This window comes from Schistocerca cancellata, chromosome 1, assembly GCF_023864275.1.
Source record: "Schistocerca cancellata isolate TAMUIC-IGC-003103 chromosome 1, iqSchCanc2.1, whole genome shotgun sequence".
In the NCBI taxonomy this organism is placed as follows: Eukaryota; Metazoa; Arthropoda; class Insecta; order Orthoptera; family Acrididae; genus Schistocerca; species Schistocerca cancellata.
Window position 1 is genome coordinate 1,063,278,764 of NC_064626.1, and position 25,588 is coordinate 1,063,304,351.

At 41.2% G+C, this 25,588-nt stretch overlaps 1 protein-coding gene across 1 annotated transcript in view; it reads left to right on the plus strand.

Moving 5' to 3' along the window:
* LOC126090607 (somatostatin receptor type 2-like) overlaps positions 1–23,930 on the plus strand; it is a 556,431-nt gene extending 532,501 nt beyond the window's left edge. The window contains exons 5-6 of the mRNA XM_049906999.1: positions 19,895–20,516; positions 20,583–23,930. Coding sequence (XP_049762956.1) covers positions 19,895–20,516; positions 20,583–20,794 — 834 coding nt within the window. The 3' untranslated portion in view covers positions 20,795–23,930. The remainder of the gene's footprint in view (positions 1–19,894; positions 20,517–20,582) is intronic.
* The last annotated feature ends 1,658 nt before the right edge of the window (positions 23,931–25,588 follow it).

A 25,588-nucleotide genomic window follows, 5' to 3' on the forward strand; every position in this document is an offset into this window, starting at 1 on the left:
GGCGCAGGTAGAACTCGCCCGAGCGGCGAGTCTATGATGCCAGCTCGCATCTTAGCGCCTGTGGTGCTCTTTGCCCTGGCTGTGTCTTTTTCGGACGACACAGCACTTTCCATTGCCTCTTGCCTTGTGGCAATGTGACCAAAATATTCAGCTAATTTTGGTTGACAAGAGTGACCATTCTTGTTCAGATCCATAGTTGCCTCAGGATGGATTCAGTAGATCGATGTGCCCTCCATCCTATTCGAATTGATCTTCGGTAGCACCACATTTCCACAGCATCAATCCTGCGACGATCCACCGTCTTCACCGTTCAAGTTTTCGCTGCGTAGGTCACAATAGGGAAGATTCGAATTCGAACGAGAGTGAACTTCGTCATGGCAATGATAGATGTGTCCTTCCAGATACGAGCAGGTTTTTCTGCAGAATTTCTCGGAATCGAAATGCGTCTACGGATCCCACACTCGCAGTCTCCAGTATCAGTGACAATAGATCCTAAATACTTGAAGCAATTGACGACCTCGTATAGAGCGATTCTTGCGATGTCAGGTCTGTTGTCATTATGGTGATCTTCTATCATGAATTTTTCTTTGTGTGGTTGATTCTGCTTCGTTCGGTCAACCCTCAGATGCTGGTTTCCAGCTAGTTTTGCAGTTATGTGGGTGTTCGGTGCATACTTTTCTGCAACTTTAACTTTTCTGCAACCTACAATAATGTGGTCAACCAGTCTTCAAGAACTTCCCTCATTATGTGCTCACTGCGTGTATTGAACAATAGCGGAGAGAGAATGCAACCTTGCCTCACGCTGGCATTAATGGAGAAGACGTCTGAGACGGTGTTAGTGATTCTTACTGTCACTGTGTTTGAAAAGCACAGTTGACGGATCAGGTATACCAGGTGTCTCGGGCTCCCCATCACGATGAGAGTAGTCCATAGCTTAGACCACTCCACTGTCGAAAACATGAACATTTTAATATTTGTTCCCCTGCCTTCATTCTTCGACGTACTTCTTCGAAGATAACTGGAGCAGGCTGTCTCAACCTTTTCAGCTTTATTTTAGCCATTGGTTTACTCAGCGTTTAAGGTAGGCCCACAACAGACGGTGATCAGATTCTCATGCAGCGCTGGGATTTGTTTTGAAATTCCGGAAAGTGGTTCTTCGCCTCTTAGCAACAAGCAGTCTGGTCCTAGTAATGTCCATTTGTGGAGGTCCACGTAAAGAGACTAATAAACGCAAATAGTTTTTGCACACTCATTGACAGCCTGCGAACCTATTTTAAAGTTACCCGTATACTTTTATTTATTTTTATTTATTTGTCAGAGAGCCAAAAATACTTGTTCAATATGTAGTTTACAGGGTACTGATTAGAAAATTAATAATACATAAGATAAAGGGAGAGAAAATAGAAATAAATAACACATTACAGAAAAAAGATCTCAGTTACTGCGACGAATGCCTGTACAGAATAGATGCAGTGTGTCACCAGGAAATCTTTCAACACATATTTCAATGCTTCGGGTTTATCGCTCCATTTTTTTCCGATATCCTAGAAGCCTATTCAAGATGAAGCCCATTTAATATTGTAAACCTTTCTGTACAATGCTTAGGGGTTTGTTGTTCATGTGCATATCGTTTTTCCATCTACTGTTCATTGAATGAATATTGAAGTTCCTTCTGAATGTAAGTAATATTGTCACTTCATACGGTGTGTCTTATAATCTAATGTTATTATGTGAATCCTAATTTGTCGGAAAAGCATAGGCTCCGAAGAAGACTGACCAAAATTATGTGGACAGTGAAGACCAGTCACCAATATGGTAACTGAATACAATGTCTTAATAAAGGTTGAATGCAAAGAAGTGTAATTACTATCATTTGTCAAATCAAATTATTTGTCAATCGAATTTATTATTAATTAATATTTGCATTTTATTGAAATCCCATTCATGGAATGAAATTATCCAATCGTCAATCCTAAAGTGGGCAATTTATTTCTGAACCCAATTGGCTATAATATGACTAATTCACGTAATAGTCAGTAACATGTGTCCCGATGACGTCAGTCACTGCTTTCCCGGGAGTGAGTTGTCATATTCAAAGATCATAAAATACTTAGTTAAATCGTATTCAAAACCTCAAAACTCTTTCAAATAATAAACAAAATGGAAAAAAACTGAAGGGGTCACAGTCGTATGCGTTGCGTTAATACTGACATGGCGTAATCTCTCTATAATCTTCATTGTTAAGAATTTTGATACAAGTATTTAAAATTTCACTCATAACTTTACAACATTTAAACATAAATCATTCAAAGTAATTGCAAAACACCAAGACAACACTGGAAGGAATCAGTACGATTACAAAAAATATTATTGTTGTAGCTCAAACCTTACGTAATGAGTTTAATCAATTAGCAACAATTTGAACTCTCAGTTCAAGAAAAAATCAGTTTTTCTTTATGGCGAACTGATTGTCTTGAACATTATTCAATTTTTTGCGTTCATAATGTGACGCCAGAACAGAAGGAAATCGGACAGGGATCCTATTCCGCTTAATACTGATTTGGGATAATGGTGACTATGAATTTGTTAAAGTTAACTCAAAAAGTATATTGTCCAGGTCACATAAAAAATGGGCAATCCTTTTATAAAGCTAAAAACCTGAAGTGTGTCGATCTTACAGTTTTAGATGCCGAAGGTGTGAAGTAGCATCTCGGCGCGGCAATAATTATAATATCTCCTCTACGAGAGGAAAATTCCAACTACAGAGACTTCCTTTGAACCACTCTTCTGTGAATCGCTATAATAAAAGTCCGTGACAATTCTACTTGTCTACTATCCAGTCTTTACAAAATTATTTGTAACTGTTTCAGATAACATTATGTTTATAATAGACGTATTCTTCAAGTTTAGCCTGCAACGTCTACACAGTGGCGAACTTGATAATACATAAAAATCATAGTCGCTACAGAGAACATATCTAAACATTTCAGTAGTAATGCTGTGTTACAGTGTCACCTAGTCTCACAAGTCAACATTATTAACATGTCTCACTATGCAAAATTATTACATGGATGACAGACTTAGAAATCCGAGACGCCTGAAACCGCCATATGAAGTTCGTGAACTGTCAGAGCAGATCAGTTTCACTAAGAATCTCCTTGCCGAGTGTACAGAATTGTTCCAAACTATAACACTATATGACATATAGTGTCAGGGACAGTGCAAGTATTCTTTTAGAGAAGTTAGCAGCATTCAGTTTCTGCACAAAGTCTTGAACGTCATACTATTATCAGTACTAAAACTGTAAAATGGTCGATTTCACTAACTTTCTGACATCCTTGGGGCGATACAGTTTCGCTTTTACGAGAGTTCCGTGTCAGAAACCATATGTATCACAAATTTTTAGATGACTTCAGAAGTCGTTATATTGTAACATCCCCCTCACATATCGACCTTAATGACAGTGAAAAATTAAACCGCGTGTACCTAATGGAAATTTGGGAAAAGCAATCGTCACCGAAGTTAATTTGTTGGTAAAGAGGGAGGAAAAGGTTACATCTAAATGAAAGGAAAAATGCAAATGAAACTGGTGGAAATTAATTTTGAAAAGGGGTAAAGTTAATAAAGAAAGTAAATGTGCGGCCGTTACGTTAACAATTAACTAGCGGTAATTGAGATTTGGGGGAAATTACGGTCGCCAGTCCTAAGGACAATTACTATAGTAACTGAAAAAAAGAGGTTATTACACATATAATTAACACTAGAAACGTGGCAACTGAAGGTTGACACATGTTGTGTGAAAACTGAAAGTTTGTCAGAAGTAATAAATTTCGCTACACTCTGACTTAATTTAGCAAAAGAATTAATAAAACCGGAAAATCGAAAGTTAATTTAGTGACTGAAGTTAACAGTGAGCTTTCTTTCTGAAGCACATCGAAATTCAGTAAAATACGGTTAGTCTTGGACTACCTCAACAATCATTTCAAAAGCTACTTGAATCTACGCAATTTAGAAATAAGAGATTTAACTTTGAACTTGAATTAAATGATTCTGAACAATTAACACTAGTAAAATTTAGTACGTACCAAGCTCAGCTGCAGTCACAGGTAAGTTAAAATATGGTAACGAAACTCGCACTCTTAATTTGTGCTTGTGTAATCTAAATATTGTAGCCAGCTGTGAATACCTTAACTGACCTTTGAAATTAAAGCAGTGAAATCGAATGATGCTGGCGTTTGAATTTCAACGACACTCGGGTTCATTCCAGAAAAGGAAGGGACCCTGCTTGGTAATGCAATTGGGACAATGAGCAACAAAGCTTCATGCTACATTGCTGTAATTTAGCTATGAAAATGGAACAGTTTGAAAAGCTGAGGTCTGCCATACAGTTCTAAAACTTTACGTGCTTCCAGTCTTCCTTGTTGGTTGATTGAAGGTTTGAAGCCGTCGATCGAGGAGGTGGCGACAGTCACTCATTGTCGGCCGTCGCTGTTGCAGAAGCTGGATGTTGGCGCGCCTTCTTCTCGACACGGTCATCAGTCGAAACGGGCTCTTGATGTGCGCCAGCTAATGCTTCCCGTCCGCGACACCGTCTCAGAAACTATCATAGCAAGTCGAGCGCAATTACATGCTGCCCAACCCCGAAAGAGCGGCAACTCGCGGGAACGTCACACAACACACCTGCTCCACTGCACCACCCCAGCCAGACTCCTCTCTGCTCGCGCTCCACGCGGCAGAGTTCACCCTACCAAAGACCCTACACACTTTGGTTCTCCACACGACCTATCGATGTAATCGTTCGATAGCATAGTTTTCCCTAGGCAAGACCCAGCGTAAAAATGCAAATAATATTTACAAAACAAAACAATTATTCGTCGACATAAATGCATAAATATATATATACAAATAGTAAAACAATTACAATATATAAAGACACAGGAATGTCATATCTTCAGGTAACAAAATAAAGAAAAAAATTTATAGTACTATAGATGTAAATAGGAGGAATGCATTTCCGGCGTTACAATATACTTCGGGAAGCGCAAGGCACAAGGCAACATTAATCTTCCTTTTTTATTACTATCGGTTTCGGTTCCATGCCAGTATGTGTAAAGTGATGTGAATAATATTAGTCTTCTTTCACACCACGACCATGGGATTTTACCGAAATTGGTTGTAATAATAACGAAATATTATTGCAGCTTTGAGTCAAACATTTTCTCACGTATAAGTATTGCGTTTTATTGCAGTTAACCTATTCTCTATAAGCACCTACTGATGTTAATGACTACAGTATTATCTACATGATTTATTTGACGTTATACGCCCTTTTTGTCATCATCAAAGAGAAAAATGTTCTAGTGTTTAGTGGCAGATCATTGATCTACTTGGTATTTACAACGTACTACAGTGGTGTAGGGGAAGTCGAGACTAGGAATTTGATATAGGACACCTGTGGTCTACCAAGCCGTGAAACAGCTTGAAATTGAAGTTCGAAAGTCAGAGCCATAGCGCACGTGCGGCGTGCGAGATTTTCAATATCCTCTCGCTCTCTTAGACCACCAGCTTGTTAGTCGGATATTTCGTTAACATTATTAATTTAAACTTCCTCGTGAGGATAACGAAAGAAAAATTCTTTTCTTAACTTCATGCAAAAACCACTTACGTTCACAGTTCGATGTAAACTTGGCACTTACAAACACTGTAGATTCGTAGTAAGGAGGCCAGAAAAACAAAACGATTTAATCGTTAATTTCGTGGTGTTAAAATTCGCAATACCTTGAGGTAAAATTTACACAACCGTCAATTTTGCATTATGTTCGTGCAAGAAATAGGAATTTTTAATATTCAAGCACAGTGGCGGTTGCTGTGTAAGAGTACGAGAACATGTAAACACCCTAACTTTTTATACCTTGCGGATTGTTTGGTTATTTTTCTTTGAATGCTGCTAGACGTAACGTAGAAGCGGTAATCTGAAATATATGGCACTAAATCTACCACGTATGCTACATTGCTACTCTAGACTTTGTGAAACTTGGCTTCAGAGTCAGTCGTGCACGATTTAAGGAGCTTTTGCGCATCTCCAACTGGCGTGGCGTAATTGCCCTACGGGCCAAATACATACAGATTTGATAAACAATGTGCATAGTCCACAGCGTGCACAGCTAGCCCTTACCACTGAACTACAAGTTTACGTCAGATGGTAGCACACTACAGCAGACTTTCATTCCAGTTCGCTTGGCATAAATACCTCTAGACTGCAGCACACTCCTCAGGCACGCCAGTTCACTCACTATATTGTAAAATTAGGTCGGATGTCAGTATGTGTACTGACATAAAAACCTATTTTGTTGGTTTCTGAATGAGATAATAAGTTTTGAATTTTATCATACAATAATCCATTTGAGGAGCTCAGAAGCGTAAAGCACAACATCGTCGATTCTGAGATTGTGGCAATTATTCATGCTTCTGGCATCTGTCGGTCTTACGGAGGGTCAGGTTCATCTGTACTGTAGGCCCACTGTATATACAAACATTCATGAAAATCTGGTTTGTCTGATATTCACTTAAATGTGGGGTCAAAGACGATGTGTCTTTGGTCCCTACGGTTCTCAGTGCCTCATGTGTATTCTAGTCAAGTGAATACGCTGGTAGACATTGCTACCTGAATTTAATCATATACAGAAACGCCAGTTTGGAGTTGGTTGTTTACAGTACTGGAATCGGCTTTCGTCTGCTTTGTCAACATGAACTCTGCTGAATCTGCTAACAGAGAAGAGAATTACCAGGATAAGTCAGTCGCAAAGGAATTAAGGCCTCCCGGACCAGATCCGTTGACTCAGAAAGTAATGAAATCAAATCCGCGCTCCTACAGGCGACCATTTAACGAAGACGTGTCTAATAAGCGTAAGCCGCGCGGGATCAGCCGAGCGGTCTTCGGCACTGCAGCCATGCACTGTGCGGCTGGTCCCGGCGGAGGTTCGAGTCCTTCCTCGGGCACGGGTGTGTGTGTTTGTCCTTAGGATACTTTAGGTTAAGTAGTGTGTACGCTTAGGGACTGATGACTTTAGCAGTTAAGTTCCATAAGATTTCACACACACTTGAACAATAAGCGTAAGTTGTTGTGTAGGTGCAACGTAAGAACGTCGCGGAAGTTATTTCGTGGACTAATACATATGATAAGGATCTTGTACGTATATCCGAAAAAAAAAGAACGAAAACTCCTCTAACACAAAAATGCGAAACGGGGAGTATGGAAAACGTAAATATTATTTCGTTATTTCCCTAAACTGTATGTTTATGTTATGTGCAAAACAACAAAATTCCACGAAAGCATTGTTTCTTTTTCAGACAAGTTATTATTATTATTGGCAGTGGCTGTAGTTGTACAAACTCTGTTACATAGCAGATGATTTAAAGTCCACACTCTCAAATTTATGTGGATCTAAAAATTTGTGAACACCCAGAATATATAATCACGAGCCGCCACTGCTCAAGGGCGATTTCAGATAAAATCTCGCGCGGCGCGCATGCGCTGTAGCTTAGGTGAGTTTTGTTGGCCAAATTGAGGCTGTTTCCCGGCTTAATAGGCCGCAAGTTTCCGACATCAAATTCCACGTCTCGACTTCCACTACACCACTGTGTCACGTTGTAAACAGGTACCATTTACACCCTCTATAACACGAAAAGAAACGGGTTCAGAACAGCTGTTTTAAACCGTTCAACGTCCTCCACGTTTGTGATGACAGAATTCTACCCATCCTTTAATAATAAATCACACTAGCTTCTTCACCTCATGATACAATTAAGTGTTCTGCTGCAGTGAAAAATGGATAAAACCATTAATTAGGCCTACTACATCGAAGGCGCTAGCCGCCAAAATATCGAAGGAGCTATTTCTTCGGAACCTATATTTTAATTTGCAGTGTTCACTGTTTTAACAGATTTCTAACTTTCCTCCGAAATCTCAGTAGCTGTCCTCAGTTTTCAGCCTTTAGTATCACCCTGCTGTTCTCGTCAGTCTATCGGCTGACTTAATGCCATTTCCCGTCTGCCCCTGCATCGTGCTAATCCTTTAGTTTCTACGTGATTACTACATACAGCATCCTGTATATCCCAGTATTTCGTCCTGCAACCGTTCCCAGCCTATAATTTACTCCTGAACGTCGCAGCAAATGTCATCTAACCTACCCCATATTTTGGTAAGAGACATCCATAGATTTTTTTTCCCTCGGCTATTCTTTTAGCACGAAGAAGTGGAGCCAACTCAACATGACAAGGTGAGTAAACTAGAAAGTTTGCTGTAATCTCCGCTCCTCTCAATTCTTCTTTTACAACTTCCTTGGATGACACCAAATTTGAAATGCTCCCGGTTTCTTCTTGTGGGGATTTCGATGCTCCACCTTTCACCTCAATCAATGTTGTGAGTCAGATGTACACTCACGGAAACCTGTGGTAGCCCTGCTATAACATTACAAATATGGGCCCAATACTACGAACTGCAAACCAGTTCCACTGCCGTACCACCTCTAAGAACTTCTAGAAAGATTGATCTTAAATTGCCTTCCACCTGTAATTGACCGTTACTTATACCTAAGCAAGCTGGATTTCGTCCTAAAAAAAGTTCTACTGGACAACTCCTGCATCTCACGGAGTTAGTAGTAGACTGTTTCGTAGCTTCTAAGGTAACTGTAGAAATATTTGTAGAATTATCAGCAGGGTTCATCACCGTCAATGATCGTCTATTGTTAACTCAGCTCCATAACCTGACCCAGGAATTCAACCTATGTAGGTTCATTGCGTATTGAAGGAAGTATTCAATATACACTACTGGCTATCAAAATTGCTACACCACGAAGATGACGTGCTACAGACGCGAAATTTAACCGACAGCAAGAAGATGCTGTGATATGCAAATGATTAGCTTTTCAGAGCATTCACACAAGGTTGGCGCCGATAGCGACGCCAAAAACGTGCTGACATGAGCAAAGTTTCCAACCAATTTCTCATACACAAACAGCAGTTGACCGGCGTTGCCTGGTGAAACGTTGTTGTGATGCCTCGTGTAAGAAGGAGAAATGCGTACCATCACGTTTCCGACTTTGATAAAGGTCGGATTGTAGCCTATCGCGATTGCGGTTTATCGTATCGCGACATTGCTGCTCGCGTTGGTCGAGATCCAATAACTGTTAGCAGAATATGGAATCGGTGGGTTCAGGAGGGTAATACAGAACGCCGTGCTGGATCCCAACGGCCTCGTATCACTAGCAGTCGAGATGACAGGCATCTTATCCACATGGCTGTAACGGATCGTGCAGCCACGTATCGATCCCTGAGTCAACAGATGGGGACGTTTGCAAGACAACAACCATCTGCACGAACAGTTCGACGACGTTTGCAGCAACATGGACTATCAGCTCGGTGACCATGGCTGCGGTTACCCTTGACGCTGCATCACAGACAGTAGCGCCTGTGATGGTGTACTCAACAACGAACCTGGGTGCACGAATGGCAAAACGTCATTTTTTCGGATGAATCCAGGTTCTGTTTACAGCCTCATGACGGTCGCATCAGTGTTTTTCGACATCGCGGTCAACGCACATTGGAAACATGTATTTGTCATCGCCATACTGGCATATCACCCGGCGTGATGGTATGGGTTCCATTGGTTACACGTCTCGGTCACCTCTTGTTCACAATGACGGCCCTTCGAACAGTGGACGTTACATTTCAGATGTGTTACGACCCGTGGCTCTACCCTTCATTCGATCCCTGCGAAACCCTACATTTCAGCAGGATAATGCACGACCGCATGTTGTAGGTCCTGTACGGGCCTTTCTGGATACAGAAACTGTTCGACTGCTGCCCTGGCCAGCTCATTCTCCAGATCTCTCACCAATTGAAAACGTCTGGTCAATGGTGGCCGAGCAACTGACTCGTACCAATACGCCAGTCACTACTCTTGATGAACTGTGGTATCGTGTTGCAAGGGCAGCTGTACCTGTACACGCCATCCAAGTTCTGTTTGAATCAATGCCCAGGCGTAGCAAGGCCGTTATTACGGCCGGAAGTGATTGTTCTGGGTACTGATTTCTCAGGATCTATGCACCCAAATTGCGTGAAAATGTAATCACATGTCAGTTCTAGTATAATATATTTGCCCAATGAATACCCGTTTATCATCTGCATTTCTTCTTGGTGTAGCAATTTTAATGGCCAGTAGTGTATATACAAAAGAGCAACCCATGGCCCTCAATACTCGGAGTTTCTTCTGTACTGACAATCTCGCTCTTCCCACATGGAGCACTGAGGTATGAATCAGTGGAAAACACAGTCACTAATGCTCTTGAAGGACTGTCAAGATACTATGGTGCAAACAATAAATCAAATCCATCTAAGACACAAGTGTGTGATTTCAGTTTCAGAAACAGAGAAGCCGCTCGAAAAATAAAGGTAGTCTCGTCAGGGGTTGAATCAGATCAATGTGATTTTCCAAAATACCTAGGAACAACAGTTGGCACACCTCTTATGTACAAGAAGTACTGCATGAACACCAAGTTGAAAGTTTCCATCAGAAACAATGTCCTAAGAAAACTGTCTGTTTCACTGTAGGATAGACAAGCCGAAACAATTCGAATTTCTGCAGTTTACTGTGTTTTCCGCTCCAGAATTAACCTATCCTGTCTGGTGTAATTCACGTCACGCCAAAGAGGTGAGGTGAATGTAGCCCTCAACGACACACACATATTTATGACAGGTTGTTTAAAATCTACTCCAACCGTGTGCCATTACTACCTGGTAGGAACAACTCCACCTTATGTTCGAAGAGAAATAGCTGCGAACAAGAAAAAGAAGAAAATGGAGTAGGGGGTATCTAATCCATTACACGGTCATGAAATGCACGTTGTAATCTCCCCCCCCCCTCCTTCCTAATTCCTTGTATTGTCCACATTAGTCTTTTATGAAGATTTGAGACGAGCAGAGATTACAATAAACTTTCTAGTTTACTTAGCTTGTCATGTTGAGATGGCTCTGGTTCTTCGTGTCTTGGGGGCTGATTCTTGAAGCTGAAATTCTCGCGTTTGAAGATGGTTGTTGCAAATTTTTTGTTTTTAATTAAATATATTTTGTCATATTTTAGTATGTCATACGGTCTTCTGATTTTCCACGTTAACAAAGCTTAAATTACATTGTTTGCTCAAAAATACGTGCGATCACTTCAGAGGCATGCTTACGACTCTCACAATATGTTTTTAAGCACTTTGTATGTATCAAAACATGGGGTGCGTGTTAGAAATCTATTCTGTGACAAATCTAAAGTGTTCAGTGAGAAAATCTTACACGTGCAAAAATAAGAATCCAGTGGGAATGTATTCACATCTCTTGGACTATGAAAATAAACACTACAAACCGACATTTCACAATTAATCTGTAAAAAACCGCACCACCTGTAATGAAAGCATGAAAACCGTCTGAAGATTAATCGTAATTATTCGAAGCCGGTAGTGGCACCTTTTGAATAAAGGAACTGAAAATAAATTTGTGGCTCGTTGCTGTTTTAACACCATCAACATTTGTCTTCAAATAACAGCCACGGTCTCCGACCATGTCGTCATATAACATAATTGCACCCACAAAAAGTGTTGAGTGAAAGACTAACAGCCTCCTAAAGAAAAGTTTCTTGTCGCAGTAGACTGTTAAGATTCTTAATTCATATTGTGCTCTTGCCCTTTGGCTATGTGATCTTCCGAAGGCCCACAAGGAAGAACTTCCTCTTAGGCCGATTGTGAGTAACATTGGCCCCCGACAGATTGTGTAGCAAAACACCTTACTATTCTGTTGAGCCCTATGGTAGGTCGGTGCGAGCATCACATGAACTCGGCGGATTTTTTCGTCGATTACAGGGAATGCGTTGAATGACTTTGATATTCTCCAAATAGTAAGTTTTGATGTGGTGTCTCCTTCACTTGCATTTCTCTGTCTGATTCTTTAAGGTTCACTGAGGTTAGGTTTGGTGCTGAATTGACGAACGTGTTGACTTACACGTACTTTTTATTCAGTGAACGGTACTACCACCAAATGGAGTTATGATGGGAAGTCCGTTGTCATCTGTTATTATCAATTTGTTTATGGAAGAATTCGAAGTTCCTTGGCGTGACTTGGAAACCTGCGTGTTTTTCGAGATATGAAGACGGTACTTTCGTTTTTTGGCCTCGTGACAGTTACAGTTGGAACGATGTTTTAGAACACCTGAATTCAATCCACCCAAAGATTTTTTTTTTCACAATGAAGGTGGAAAATGATGGCTGTTTTCCCTTCCTTGATGTGTTGATCAAGAGGAAGGCGGATCGTATGCTGGGAAATGCCGTTTATAGGAAGTCTATTCACACAACTTGTATCCTACACGCTTGATAGTTGTCATCATCCGGCTCAGTGTGAAGGGGTTAAAAAATGGTTCAAATGGCTTTGAGCACTATGGGACTTAACTTCTGACGTCATCAGTCCCCTAGAATTTAGAACTACTTAAACCTAACTAACCTAAGGACATCACACACATCCATGCCCGAGGCAGGATTCGAACCTGCGACCGTAGCGGTCGCGCGGTTCCAGACTGAAGCGCCTAGAACCGCACGGCCACACCGGCCGGCTGTGAAGGGGTACTTCGTTCAAAATGGTTCAAATGGCTCTGAGCACTATGGGACCTAACATCTGTGGTCATCAGTCCCCTAGAACTTAGAACTACTAAAACCTAACTAACCTAAGGACATCACACACATCCATGCCCGAGGCAGGATTCGAACCTGCGACCGTAGCGGTCGCGCGGTTCGAGACTGAAGCGCCTAGAACCGCACGGCCACACCGACCGGCTGTGAAGGGGTACTTCGTACCTTAGTTCAGAGGGCCCACGTCGTCTCGGGCCCTGAGAGTTTGTCAGCTGAATTAGCCCATCTTGAGTTCACCTTTCGTCAGAATGGTTACAGTGAAAGACCGATCAGACGTGCGTTGCTCTATCAACCAACTGTGCACCGGATGAGTGATGATAATATTGAGGTGGCACCAAAGTCTACGGCCTTTTTGTCTTACAGGACTGGACAGACCACGTTTACTCGACAAGGAGACAGAGACTTCATCTGACTCTAACATTATCTCTAGTAACCAAAGAGATAGCCCTCCCGGTTGGCCGTGCGGTCTAAAGCACGGCTTTCCGTGCAGGAAGGAGCGCCTCGTCCTCGGCACGAATCCTCTCGGTGGATTTGTGTCGAGGTCCGGTGAGTCGGCCAGTCTGTGGATGGTTTTTAGGCGGTTTTCCAACTGCCTCGGCGAATGCGGGCTGGACCTCTTATTCCGCCTCAGTTACACTATGTCGGCGATTGCTGCGCATACAAGTTCTCCACGTACGCGTTTACCACCATTACTCTACCACGCAAACATTAGGGTTACACTCGTCTGGTATGAGACGTTCCTCCCGGCGGAGGTTCGAGTCCTCCCTCGGGCATGCGTGTGTGTGTTTCTCCTTAGGATAATTTAGGTTAAGTAGTGTGTAAGCTTAGGGATTGATGACCTTAGCAGTTAAGTCCCATAAGATTTCACACACATTTGAACTTTTTTTTTTTTTTTTGAGACGTACTCTGGGGGGGTCCACCGGGGGCCGAACCGCACAATAACCTTGGGTTCGGTGTGGGGCGGCGGAGGGGTGAAATGGACTGCGGTAGCCGTCGTGGGGTTGTGGACCACTGCTGCTGCGGCGGGGACGGAGCCTCTCCGTCGTTTCTAGGTCCCCGGTTCCATACAATACAATACAATACACCAAAGAGATATACTATATGATCCATGTGTTGATGTCATTGAGTTTAAATTTCATAGAGTGGCTATACCTTCGCTAGTTTGAAGCAAACTGAATTCCCGTCCGTTATTCTATCGGTAGTCAAGGGCGTCATCTGCTATGTCTATCCCGTGGAAATTGCCTTTGATTAATTTCAAATATCTTCTCAAAAAAAAAAAACAGCTAATGGCGGGGATTTCTGTGTATACTGGCAGCAACAAGGAAAGTTTTAATCGAAATATGGACAAATTTTTCGATGTGGATAAAAATACAAGACGAATCAAGTCTCTTACACTTTCCCGGCGATTCGCTGACATTTCGTTGTGAACGGGCATTCTGCCGATGGTTCACGTCTTCCCAACACGTCTCGAGGGACGGGTGATGAAGACATTGAACAACGGCATCGAATATATCGCGTTGGGAAGATGCGAACCACCGGCTGAACATTCGATCTCAGCGAGAATCAAAACATGTTCGTCCGCTCATAACCTCTTGTTGCTCGCAAACTGAATATAAATCAATCCATTTTGAGCAGGTACCACCTGACGTCTATGGAGTAAGCTTCAAAATGCTTTGTGGTGAACTAACAGAAACGTGACTGGCGCAGAAATTCTGTATTTTAAGGATACTCACAGTTTCATACGCCGATGTACTATAGGCGAGAATACTATTAAAATGTATTACAAACAGTTAACAGAAGTAATTCAATAATAATAATAATAATAATAATAATAATAATAATTTTCAAAAAATAATATACAGGGTGTACATAAAGTCCGGAAATATTTTAAATTATTTATTTTACAAGAACTAAACATGGTACAGATGTCATACACATTGCATTTTGAGGAGAAAGTCTGAAAGTTTATTTTTACAAACATTCGATATGTGCACCATGAGTGACCCGGCAGACGTCTATACGGTAATCGAATTTTTGCCATACCTGTCTCAGCATGGCATCGTCGACTGTGGCAGTCGCTTCTCGTATTCTCTCCCAGAGCTCTGCTACATCACGTGGTAGACGAGATACATACACCATATCTGTAATGTGTTCCCACAGAAAAAAGTCACACGGAGTGAGATCTGGTGATCGGGGAGGCCATTTCATGAAACAGCTGTCACCTTCTTTTGCATGGTCGCCATGTTTGCGACTAGCGCTGACTATCGGCAAATTACTAAACTACGCTGTGGCGGTATACATGAAAAAAAACTTTCAGGGTTGCTCTTCAAAATGACATATTTATGGTATCTGTAGAACGTTTGATTCTTGTGCAATAAATTATTGAAAGTATTCCCTAACTTTATGTACACCCTGTAATTAACAGACACTTCATTTTCACGATATTTTACTGAAATTTCCTTTTTACAGTGTTTTCATTGGCATTTCGTTTCTGTAGTAAGCTCATTGACACCTATTTTGCAGTGGTTTCACTGACCCTTAAATAAAACGAGCTAGGTATACATTCGTCTTAATACTTTATCTCTCTGTTTAAAAAATATAGGGCCAGCCAGTGTGGCCGAGCGGTTCTAGGCGCTTCAGTCTGGAACCACGCGACCGCTGCGGTCGCAGGTTCAAATCCTGCCTCGGGCTTGGATGTGTGTGATGTACTTAGGTTAGTTAGGTTTAAGTAGTTCTAAGTTCTAAGGGACTGATGACCTCAGATGTTAAGTCCCATAGTGCTCAGAGCCATTTGAACCATTTTTTAAAAAGATTTAGATTTACGTAGACGAGTTATACTGCAGATTAAATAACTCTTCAGGAGCAATTTTAGCCCTATAAATTTTATACAATATCTTTCTACCTAGAGTTCAGTTACTATAAAGGATGATTTCTGTTTATAAATAAGGAACTTCTCAGTAATTACAGCGGTGTGTTCTTGGGCGAGATAATTTCCACAAACTATCGAAAGTAGCTATATTGCTTGGTAGACTAAAAATGTTGGGTCGCAGCAAATTTTCTTAACTGCTGTAAATATTATGTTATTTCACCTCTAGCTTGAAGTTCCAAAAATTTCAACAGATACGTTACATTTTCAATATTTAACATATCAGAAGCTAAATTGCATAGTATTTTTTTCAAACCAGCAACCCAAGTTTCTGACTGTACTGTTATCTGTCGCAAAGTAAGTTGCTTGATATGCTTCTTCAGTAGCACATTCTCTGCCTGTACTCGGTCATATTGTGCTTTCAGTTTTTTTTTATGTTTGGAAAACCGTAACTTTGATCATAATAAGCATGCGTACAAGGCGCCAAAAGAATGAAATTCCACCATTTTGTTATTGTGGTATTCAGTCCGAAGAGTCGTTTGATGTAGCTCTCCAACACTACTGTATCCCGTGCAAGTCTATTCGTCTCCAAATAAACGCTTCGTCCCTTGCACTATACGCGCCAGTGCTCTGCCGCTTATTATTTTTGACGACTTTCCCTCTTCATGCGTTAAATTAAAACAATGTGATATTCCAAAATACCTAAGAACGACACTCGGCAGATCTCTTTCACACAAGAAGCATTGAATGAACACCAAGTTGAAAGTTTCCGTCAGAAACATCTCCTTAGAAAACAGGCTTGTTCACAGTGGGGTAGTCAAGCCCAAACCAATCGAGCTTCTGCAATGCCACTGTATTATTATGTTCCAGGGTACCCGTTTCTTGTTTGGTACAATTCAAATCAAGCCAAACATTTGGATGTAGCCCTCAACGGCTACAGTTGGATGTAGCCTTCAACGGCACATCCAGACTTGCAACAGGCTGGTTAAAATCTATTCCAACCGTTTGGCTTCACCACCTGGGGGGAACAGTTCCACGTTATGTTCGAAGAGAAATAGTAGGAGACTAGGAAAGGAAGAAAATTGAGCAGGCAGTACCTCATCCATTACATGGACGTGGAATGCATGTGCTAAAATGGATATCCGGAAAGAGCTTTCTCAGAACGTCAGATGTACCCCCTGTCACAAATAAAATAGCCAGGTTACAACTGCATAAAGTTAAGGACCCCCTTCCCTCCGGCTGGAAATTGTATCTGAAAGTCTAGCAACTGATTATGACAAGGGATGGATGACATAGAAGTCTTTTGAGATCAGGAGTCGTCATATCCAGGGTTCATGGGGCAAGATGGACTAAGACAAAGAAGGCAGTGTTAAGTGCGACTGTAGAGAAGATCAAACAGTTAAACATATGCTTCAGTGTCGATTGTGTCCAAACTTCTGCATGGAAGATGACTTATATCAGGCCTCGGAGATTGCACAAGAAGAAGCCAAGTTCTGGTCAAAATTTATAAAATGTAATTTTTGCTAGCTGTGTGCATCTGTATTCTCGTATCCAACTCAATATCTGACAGCAGTAGAGCTCTTTTATTGCAGATGTCTTTGTTCACTGGTACCAGTTACTCCTGATATATTCCTTGCTTCATTTATCCTGGGTAATCTTGCTCCCTAGACAGTAGTATTATTTCTCATATTCCGCTACTGTGTCGTTCTCAATTCTGATGTTGAACAAGTCGTTGTTCTCCATTCTACAACTCCTTATCACCTACGTATTTCCTTTGTTTATCCTTAATCCATATTAAGGACTAAGTGTGCTGTCCATTCCCTTAAACAGATCTTCTACGTCTTCTTTACACTTAGCCAGAAGGACAATGTCTTCTGAAAACCTTGCCATATATTCCCCTTACTCTTCATCCCTCCTCTAAAATATTCTTCATTTCCTTACTTGGTTCTTCTGCGCACACGTTGAACAGTGGTAACAAGCCGCAACCCTGCATCACATACTTCTTAGCACAAACTTGTCTTGTTTCATCTTACAACATTCTACTTATGCTGATTTTGGTACCTCCGTGGCTTCAGAAGACGATTGTGCGAAAACTGCTAGACGTACATAAAATATACACATATCAGTCGATAGAGCACCAATTCACATTAGAGGTCCTCAATAAGTGCATCGCTTGTGCCGTGGCAGACGTTAATAAATACACTGAAGTCGCCGCTACTGCTGTCGGACAAGCCGCAACGACGGCTTGCTTTGGAAACCTGTTCATTGGATTGCCTGTCTGCAGGCGCCAAATAATTCGATGCGACAGTACAGAGCAGATAATTTGTCTGCATGTTCTGACACGCCTGTCATCTAGTGCAACTACGCCGTAGCGCGTACTGTTATGACGAATCGAGACATGGAGAAATGCTCTATCAGCTGATATGTATCATTTTTCTATATGCCTTGTACGTTTCACACAATCATTTTCTGTAGTCCGTCCCGGAGGTACTTATGAACAACGCTGTTTTTCGTAGTAAATTTCTTTTAATTCAGTCTCAGTAAAAGATTTCTTTGACCATGTAGCTTCTCTCTCTACTTCGGAGCTTAGGAACTTATAAACAGTTAACTTCGATGAAGAGTGAGGTTTTGGAAAGGAAAACTTATATTTTGATTAATATAATTTACAAGAGTTTGAAAACAGTCTGATATTTACTTTTGATTTATTTCATACCTTTTTTTGTCATATTAATATTACATATGCTCTCATATCTGTAGACTTGCATGTAATGGTTGTTTAAAGCTTCTGTACATCAGATAACGACCAACCGGAAAACGAATGCGTCTGATCTGCTTCCGTGATGTACTAAAATTGATCTGTGTTCATCGTCTCCTTCCTCAGAAAGAAAATACTTATCAGACTAACCGTCCGATATTTACACATTTATCTTGCCTGCTTTGGTTATGTGATGGCAAAGCTTTCCTGGAAATCTGATGGTAAAGCACACGTGTCTCGGATTTTCAAATTTCAAAGATGCCATGTCACAGATTCCGCCGGAGGTTCGAGTCCTCCCTCGGGCATGGATGTGTGTGTTGTTCTTAGAATAAGTTTAAGTAGTGTATAAGTCTTGCTTGCTTCTACAACTCTCGCATATATTAGTTTCTTCAAAGGTTATCACCGACTTGTCCTAACTTGTTTGAGCTCAGATCATTCAGCGCTTTGTCAGACTCTGACCGCGTTATTGGATCAGCTGCTTCTTGAACATCATCTTCCTCTATTTCTTTTGTTACACTTCGGAACAGTTCTTCTCAACGTTGCGTTTAGTATTCCTGTGCCGGGCTTCAAATTTTTCCTGCAATCATATCATGTTTTTGTCATCTACCTGAATTACCCTGTTCTGCAATTTCTGTTAATATAATCCCTAAACAATATGTATTGCTTCTTTCCTACCTCTTTTTTAAGATAAATAAATTTTCTTCTTTCATCCATAAGCTCGATTATCTCCTGGTTTACCCATGGTAACTTCGCTTCTGCTTTCGCTGTACCTAATGTCTCCTTTCCTGTTTAGTTATTTCGTTTTTTTTATTTGATTAGTGGTAGGCGGCGCACTACAGTTCATACATATTTATCGAAATTCATATTGCCTGATGCTGTGAAAAATCTTTATCATTGCTATCAGTTTCAATCACATCAAAGAGACCGGAAGTCCGAAATGTTGGAGAGACGTCCTGTAGGAATTAAAGCCGAAAGAAAGTGTGTAGATAAATCAGTCGCTAAGCTCGTTTCCTTCAGAGGCAACATTCCTGGTTCGAGTCCGGACTCGGCACACAGTTTAGATTTGCTGAGAAATGTGATCAATATCAATAGATTGTGACTTATTAAGCGAGTACGAGTGCTAGTCTGCCACACAGTTTTAATCTTCCAGGAAATTCCGTTAACATCAATACATTACTGTCAGTTCTTATGTGAGCTGTATATGATGTTTCATTATAAATAAGCAAATAAAATAAAATGGAACTCCGTAAAATTGTGCGATGGTGAACTGCCACTTCACCATCTTCCACAAATGGTATTACTTGTAGGCAGTATAGAGGAGCATGTGTCCAGTACACTTCTCTTCCAGCTAATGTCAGATTTCGTAACCTCGGGGCTCCTATTTATAAATTTAATAGCTCCTTCATTGGCCCAACGAGATCGAGTGAACATACTTGACACTTCTGGGAACTGAACCTGGGTGTTCTGCATTGTAGTCAGACGCACTGGTTTCTCAGCTATGGAGATACTCAAGAAAAGGTGGTCTACTAATTATCGATTTTTTTTTCGCAGGTGGTGTCCCTGATGGCGTGGACCGCGAGCGCCCTGCTGATGGTGCCGGTCATCATGTACGCGCGGACGCTCGCTCAGGAGCCCAATAGCTGCAACATCATCTGGCCCGAGAGCGGCAACCTCAGTGGGCAGACCGCCTTCACGCTCTACTCCTTCGTGCTGAGCTTCGCAGTGCCGCTGCTGCTCATCTTCGTCTTCTACTTCCTCGTTATCCGGAAACTGCGAACGGTGGGGCCGAAGAACAAGAGCAAGGAGAAGAAGCGCTCCCACCGCAAGGTCACCAAGCTGGTGCTGACCGTCATCACGGTGTACGTGCTTTGTTGGCTGCCCTATTGGATCACGCAGGTGGCGCTCATCTTCACACCGCCCAACCAGTGCCAGCCACGGGTCGCCATCACTATCTTCCTCCTGGCGGGCTGCCTCAGCTACTCCAATTCAGCCATGAATCCCATTCTGTACGCATTCCTCAGTGACAACTTCAAGAAGAGCTTCCTGAAGGCTTGCACCTGCGCCGCCGGCAAGGACGTGAACGCGACGTTGCACAACGAGAACAGTGTCTTCCCGCGCCGGCACCATGCCAAGGGGGCCGGATCGGAACGGCCGCGCGGAGGCGGCGGCGGCGGCGGCGGCGGCGGCGGAGGCGGCGGGGGCGGCGGTGGCCTCGGGGGCGGCCGTGGTTGCGGCCCAGCCGGCGGTGCCACCAGTGCCAATGGCAGCGGAACTGCTGGGCTGCTGGACGAGGAGACTGGCGAACGCGGACCGCTTGTCAGCAGGGTTGACACCTCTACCACTGCCATCACCATGACGTCACGCTCCAACATCACCGTCAGCAGCGAGGCCCGTGAGAGTACGCCTGGGGTCTCCAAGGTGGATGGCCTGCTGCAGCCAACACAGGTGTAAAGCGACCATCTCTGCTAGTGTACTGTCCGTCAAATGGGCAATCGCCTCTGCCGCTACATCTACAAAAGGTTTTCGTTTCAATAGCCCATTCGTCCTACTAGTCTCCTGGATCACTTCCCACTCGTTGCTGACCCTGTCCTTTTACAACCTCTTTGCTCATTTCCGGCGCAGTAGTGTGACATGAGCCACAATACACTGAAGCTGGAGTCACCTTGTCCGGAAATGCCATAAGGCGAAATAGCGCTGAATGGTGAGCTTGGTTTTTCGACCAGAACATCTCCAACACATTCATTTGTTCAAGACACCCAGCTGCCTGAAGGAGGAGTATTTGAACAGCTGAACCATCCCACTGTAATCTCTAGACAATTCTTTAGCAGAAATACAAATTATATTGGTCGACAGCCAGCCTTTCGTGTTGACAGCATGCCATTTCATTGTTCACATTGCGAGCGAGGTTTCAGGTAAATACTCGTATTTCCAAACAAATCCAACACTTCTCTAATGGGTACTGGAGTGATCCGTGAAATGCTCTTTCCTGGGTCAGGACTTGAATTTCTCTTCTAAAACAAGATCAGAGGATGCCTCCAAAATTAAATTTTCACTATCCCTCTTTCTCATCCTCCCTAAACCTCCAATCCCATCTGACGGCAGCAAGGCAGTGTTAATGGGCGGAACCCCCAGCTAGTGGGCTTGTACTGTCAGGATGAATCTCTGTGTACGCAGGGAACTCTGTTACTACAGTGCTATTCTAGAACCCGTGACCTGGTTCTGAGACGACTTCGAGCACGTACTTTCAACCAGTGTTTTACGTTTCAGTTTACACTTATATCTGATCTTCGTTTGTGGTGATAATCTGTTTCCTCATTCATGCGTCAGATTCTCGTTGTTTGTTAATGACTTTCGGAGAAATTGAAAAAAGCATTAATCACTGTGGACGATGAGAGAGGTCATTCTTTCCTGCAGAACATATCTCATCATTGTTTGTCAGTTTTTGAAATGAGAAGTCAGCTGTGCAGTTTGACACAAGGTTGGATTTTACATAGAACATACAGAGACGCTGTTAATAGTTATTAGCCCAAGATTAATAGGAGGAGACATATACATGGACTGTTTTTCATATCAGCCACTTGCGCAATGTGGTTACAATATCCGATACATCTGATAACAGTAGTGTTCTGTGTTTCTGCGTCCATGGCCTTTAAGACTGTGGGCAACATTTTTGTGAGAATATGTGTTTCATATCGCGTGTTTAAGGATCTGAATTTCAGATTATTCAATAGCTTTACGTTTCGTTCACCAAGAAAACAATCTGTGAAAGATTCTATGGTACTTCATAAAATCTAGAAAATGCTACATACGTGTTAACTAGTAATTCCAGTCAGTAGTAAAATTTCATTGTCAACTTGTACACATTTGTAACTATTTTAATCACTCTCATCTCATTCTGGTCGGCCAACAGTTTTCCAGTATCTCAATTAATTTTATCTGATGGTGGAATTCGATAAACCTGACACAGTAACCGACCATAACGAGACACTTGCGAACACAGATTTTGCAGCAATTTCCAATGCGTTACGCGAGTTTGAAAGGTGGTACCATATGATTGACCACTTTTTTCTCGACCTATTATTGCCACGTTATCTTTATACTTCATAACGGTGGCCTGGAAACTCACTCCACAGCAATTACTTTTATGCTGTAACACTGTGAACGCCTGATTTCCCGTTCTGTTCGCACCCCGTTGTTTAGATTAGAAATACAGTGTTATGTGGTGCAGCGATACGTTCCAAAAAAATTATAATCTAACAGGAGAAACATGTAGAATAAATGTTTTGTAATTCTTATCACTAGCTTTTATTGTACGTTTTTCTTTGGGAAATGTAAAAGAAAAGCTCATAGTATTATAGGGTCTTTGAATTTACTAAAATAACAAATGCATCTCAGACTTCCGAAGAAATGTAAATAGTATCTGATATGTGCGTATATGTTACGTGATATAGCTACGTAAGTTATTGACATCCTCCCAAGTGTCTGACGAGTGATTTTGTGGACTCTTTGTAGGATGTTCTTCTTCAACGCCTACATAATAATTATGAGGAATATGTGACAATGAATCATCCATATGGCTAAAATAGTTGCTACAGCCTTCTGGAAACAGCATTTTTCATGTTCCACGACGGACCCATCACTAGATTTCCTAAATTAACAGCCAAGTCACTGTTTCATCGTCTGGATACAAAAACGTATCGATTGAGATTTTATGTGCCATAACTGAAGGCCAATGACGATTTTGATCACGACCGAGAAGTATGGAGACTGGATGAACACTGGGATATGATATCATTTTGAATTATATCACAGAACATCCCTCAGGTTATGTAGCTCAGTGATAGCCATATGTATCATCGTTGTCCGAATTTTTATGTAACAAGACTGTAGAACTATTTATATTTGTTTTCTAACATTTACATGGTTTGTAAATAACAATTGCTGAAGTTGTTGACGTTACCTAAGATTTGTATTTACGCATATTTATGTGATATTGCATATATTGTCATGCCTTTGGTGTTTGCATACATCCTATCGGTAAGGGAATGTAGTGTGATCAGCAAGATTTCTTAATTGAGCCCATGAAATTTTGCTTTCATATTACGTTTCTTTACTGCAGTGTATTATTAGTCTTGTGTGTATGTCAGTCTACAACGGGAACCAATTACAGTGATACATATGTATGGAAGAATTGTTATGTACTGCGATGTGATATTCTTATAAAAGAACGTGAGATTGTAACTACTAATAAACAAGGAATGCAGGGTTTAATTCCATTGTGAAGCGATGGAGTTTAGAGTCGTTATTGTATCTGTGTATGTATCTGTCATGTATTTTTGTACAAATACAGAATTCGATATATGTATATGTAAGAAACCAGTCTAAGAAGGTGTTGTCAAGAATGTAAAGTAATGATGTATACTAATGTAATCATAAATATCCTCACACGAAGCTACTTGATGCACATGTTTGCCAGTCCACGATATCATCTGATCTCAGAGCACCTCCCTGCTTCTTCGGACCCAAAGAATCCATCCCTTAAGTATGTAAATGTATGTGATGAATATATTTACTGTTAAAAAAATAATACTACTTATTTGTTTCTAATTAACTTCAGCCAATTCCACTACACCTTAAACATTCCCTCAAATGTAGAGACATTTAATTTGACTTACGACACTTGTTCTAAAGTACCTCAAGACACTTGTCTTCAAAGTACTTGCAAAGGTCCAGCTGTAATATATTTCATTTACTATCGATAGAGTATTTCTTGGTGTCCTTTGCACTGTGCTGTAAAACACTGAGAATATTTTACAACGTGATACATCCGAACACCCCTATGAATTTGTCTCACATTGATTCCAACTTAGTAAGTCAACAAAAGTAACATACATTCGAATTACTACTGAAATGTGAATTTTTAACCGAAAATTCAACTATCGTCAAATTCTTATGTTTGTACCAGAAAGCTTGCTGTTATAGCTGTCTGTACAGTCCTTTCTTCAGTATTACCAGGTCAAATTGAACCTTAAAAATTCTCGAATATTAAGAAAAAAGAGAGAGCGAGACCACAGCAGTTGCTTTAGCTTTGGTAAGATTCCTCAAACGAACTTTTGTAAAGGAAATATCAAGAGGCTACATTCAAGATCGTTGCTATATTAATTATTACATTTATTATTAGCTATAGAAATTCCTGAACAGTTAATATACTATATTTATTGACAGATATTATACTGTTTACAGTATGAAACTGTGTGCCGTCTTTTCAATGATTAAGGCAAGCCCATTTAAGCAAAGACAGTTTAAAACTTTCACAATAAGTATCAGTCTGTCAGTTGTATTGATACTACTTCACTCAGTTTAACAACACCTGTACCATCCGGTAAAAGACTGTGCTTTCCGTTTCCAGCTGTTCCGTAAACAACAAAGTGGTTTAGTGTTTAACAGATTTCTGTTTTGGAGAGGTGTTTAAAATCCCGACGAACACAATGATATTGATTTCTTGCGTTTCTCCTAAATCAGTGAAAGAGAACGCTGGGATGATTTCTTACAAGAACTCAGAGAGCTGATTTCCTGCCATGCCACTCTTCTGGTGAATCAGTGCCCCGTCCCTAATGCACACAGCACATGGAACTCTAAACCTTCCTTCCTCTGAACTATATTAGGACTGACAGATTCAAATATCTTGCATAAATTGCAACTGGTGGCATAGTATCACTTAAGAATTCACTATGCAGAGGATGAATAAGTAAATATCTCACTTAGTATTTTTACCCTCCTGAGAATACTTCACTGATTGGAAATAAACTTTGAGTATCGTTTTCGAAAACATTGAAAGGAAGGAAACTCTTCGCTGGTTGTGCCACTTAATGGATCACTTGTCATGTCTGATGTAACCTAGACGAAAGATGTGCTACACATGTCTCAGAACAAATCTTTTAAGTGGGTATTCTAAAAATTTTCAGTACTAAATCAATATTTTGATAGACTCAGTCATGTGCCTTATTTCCGGAACTAAAGAGAAAATTTTGTTTCACTAAATCTGTAGTTTTTTGATTCGTCATGTGTTTCTTCTTTATTGTCTTAATTATTGTAACCAGCTTTCTCATTCACATTAAAAGCGACAGTTTTAAGCCTGTGTCACATAGACTGCCATTTATTATTCTCCTTAATAGAAATACTAACTTTTTCTGTGGTTAGTTTCCGTTTCTCCCTTTAGACAATACACAATAGCATTTCATTTTG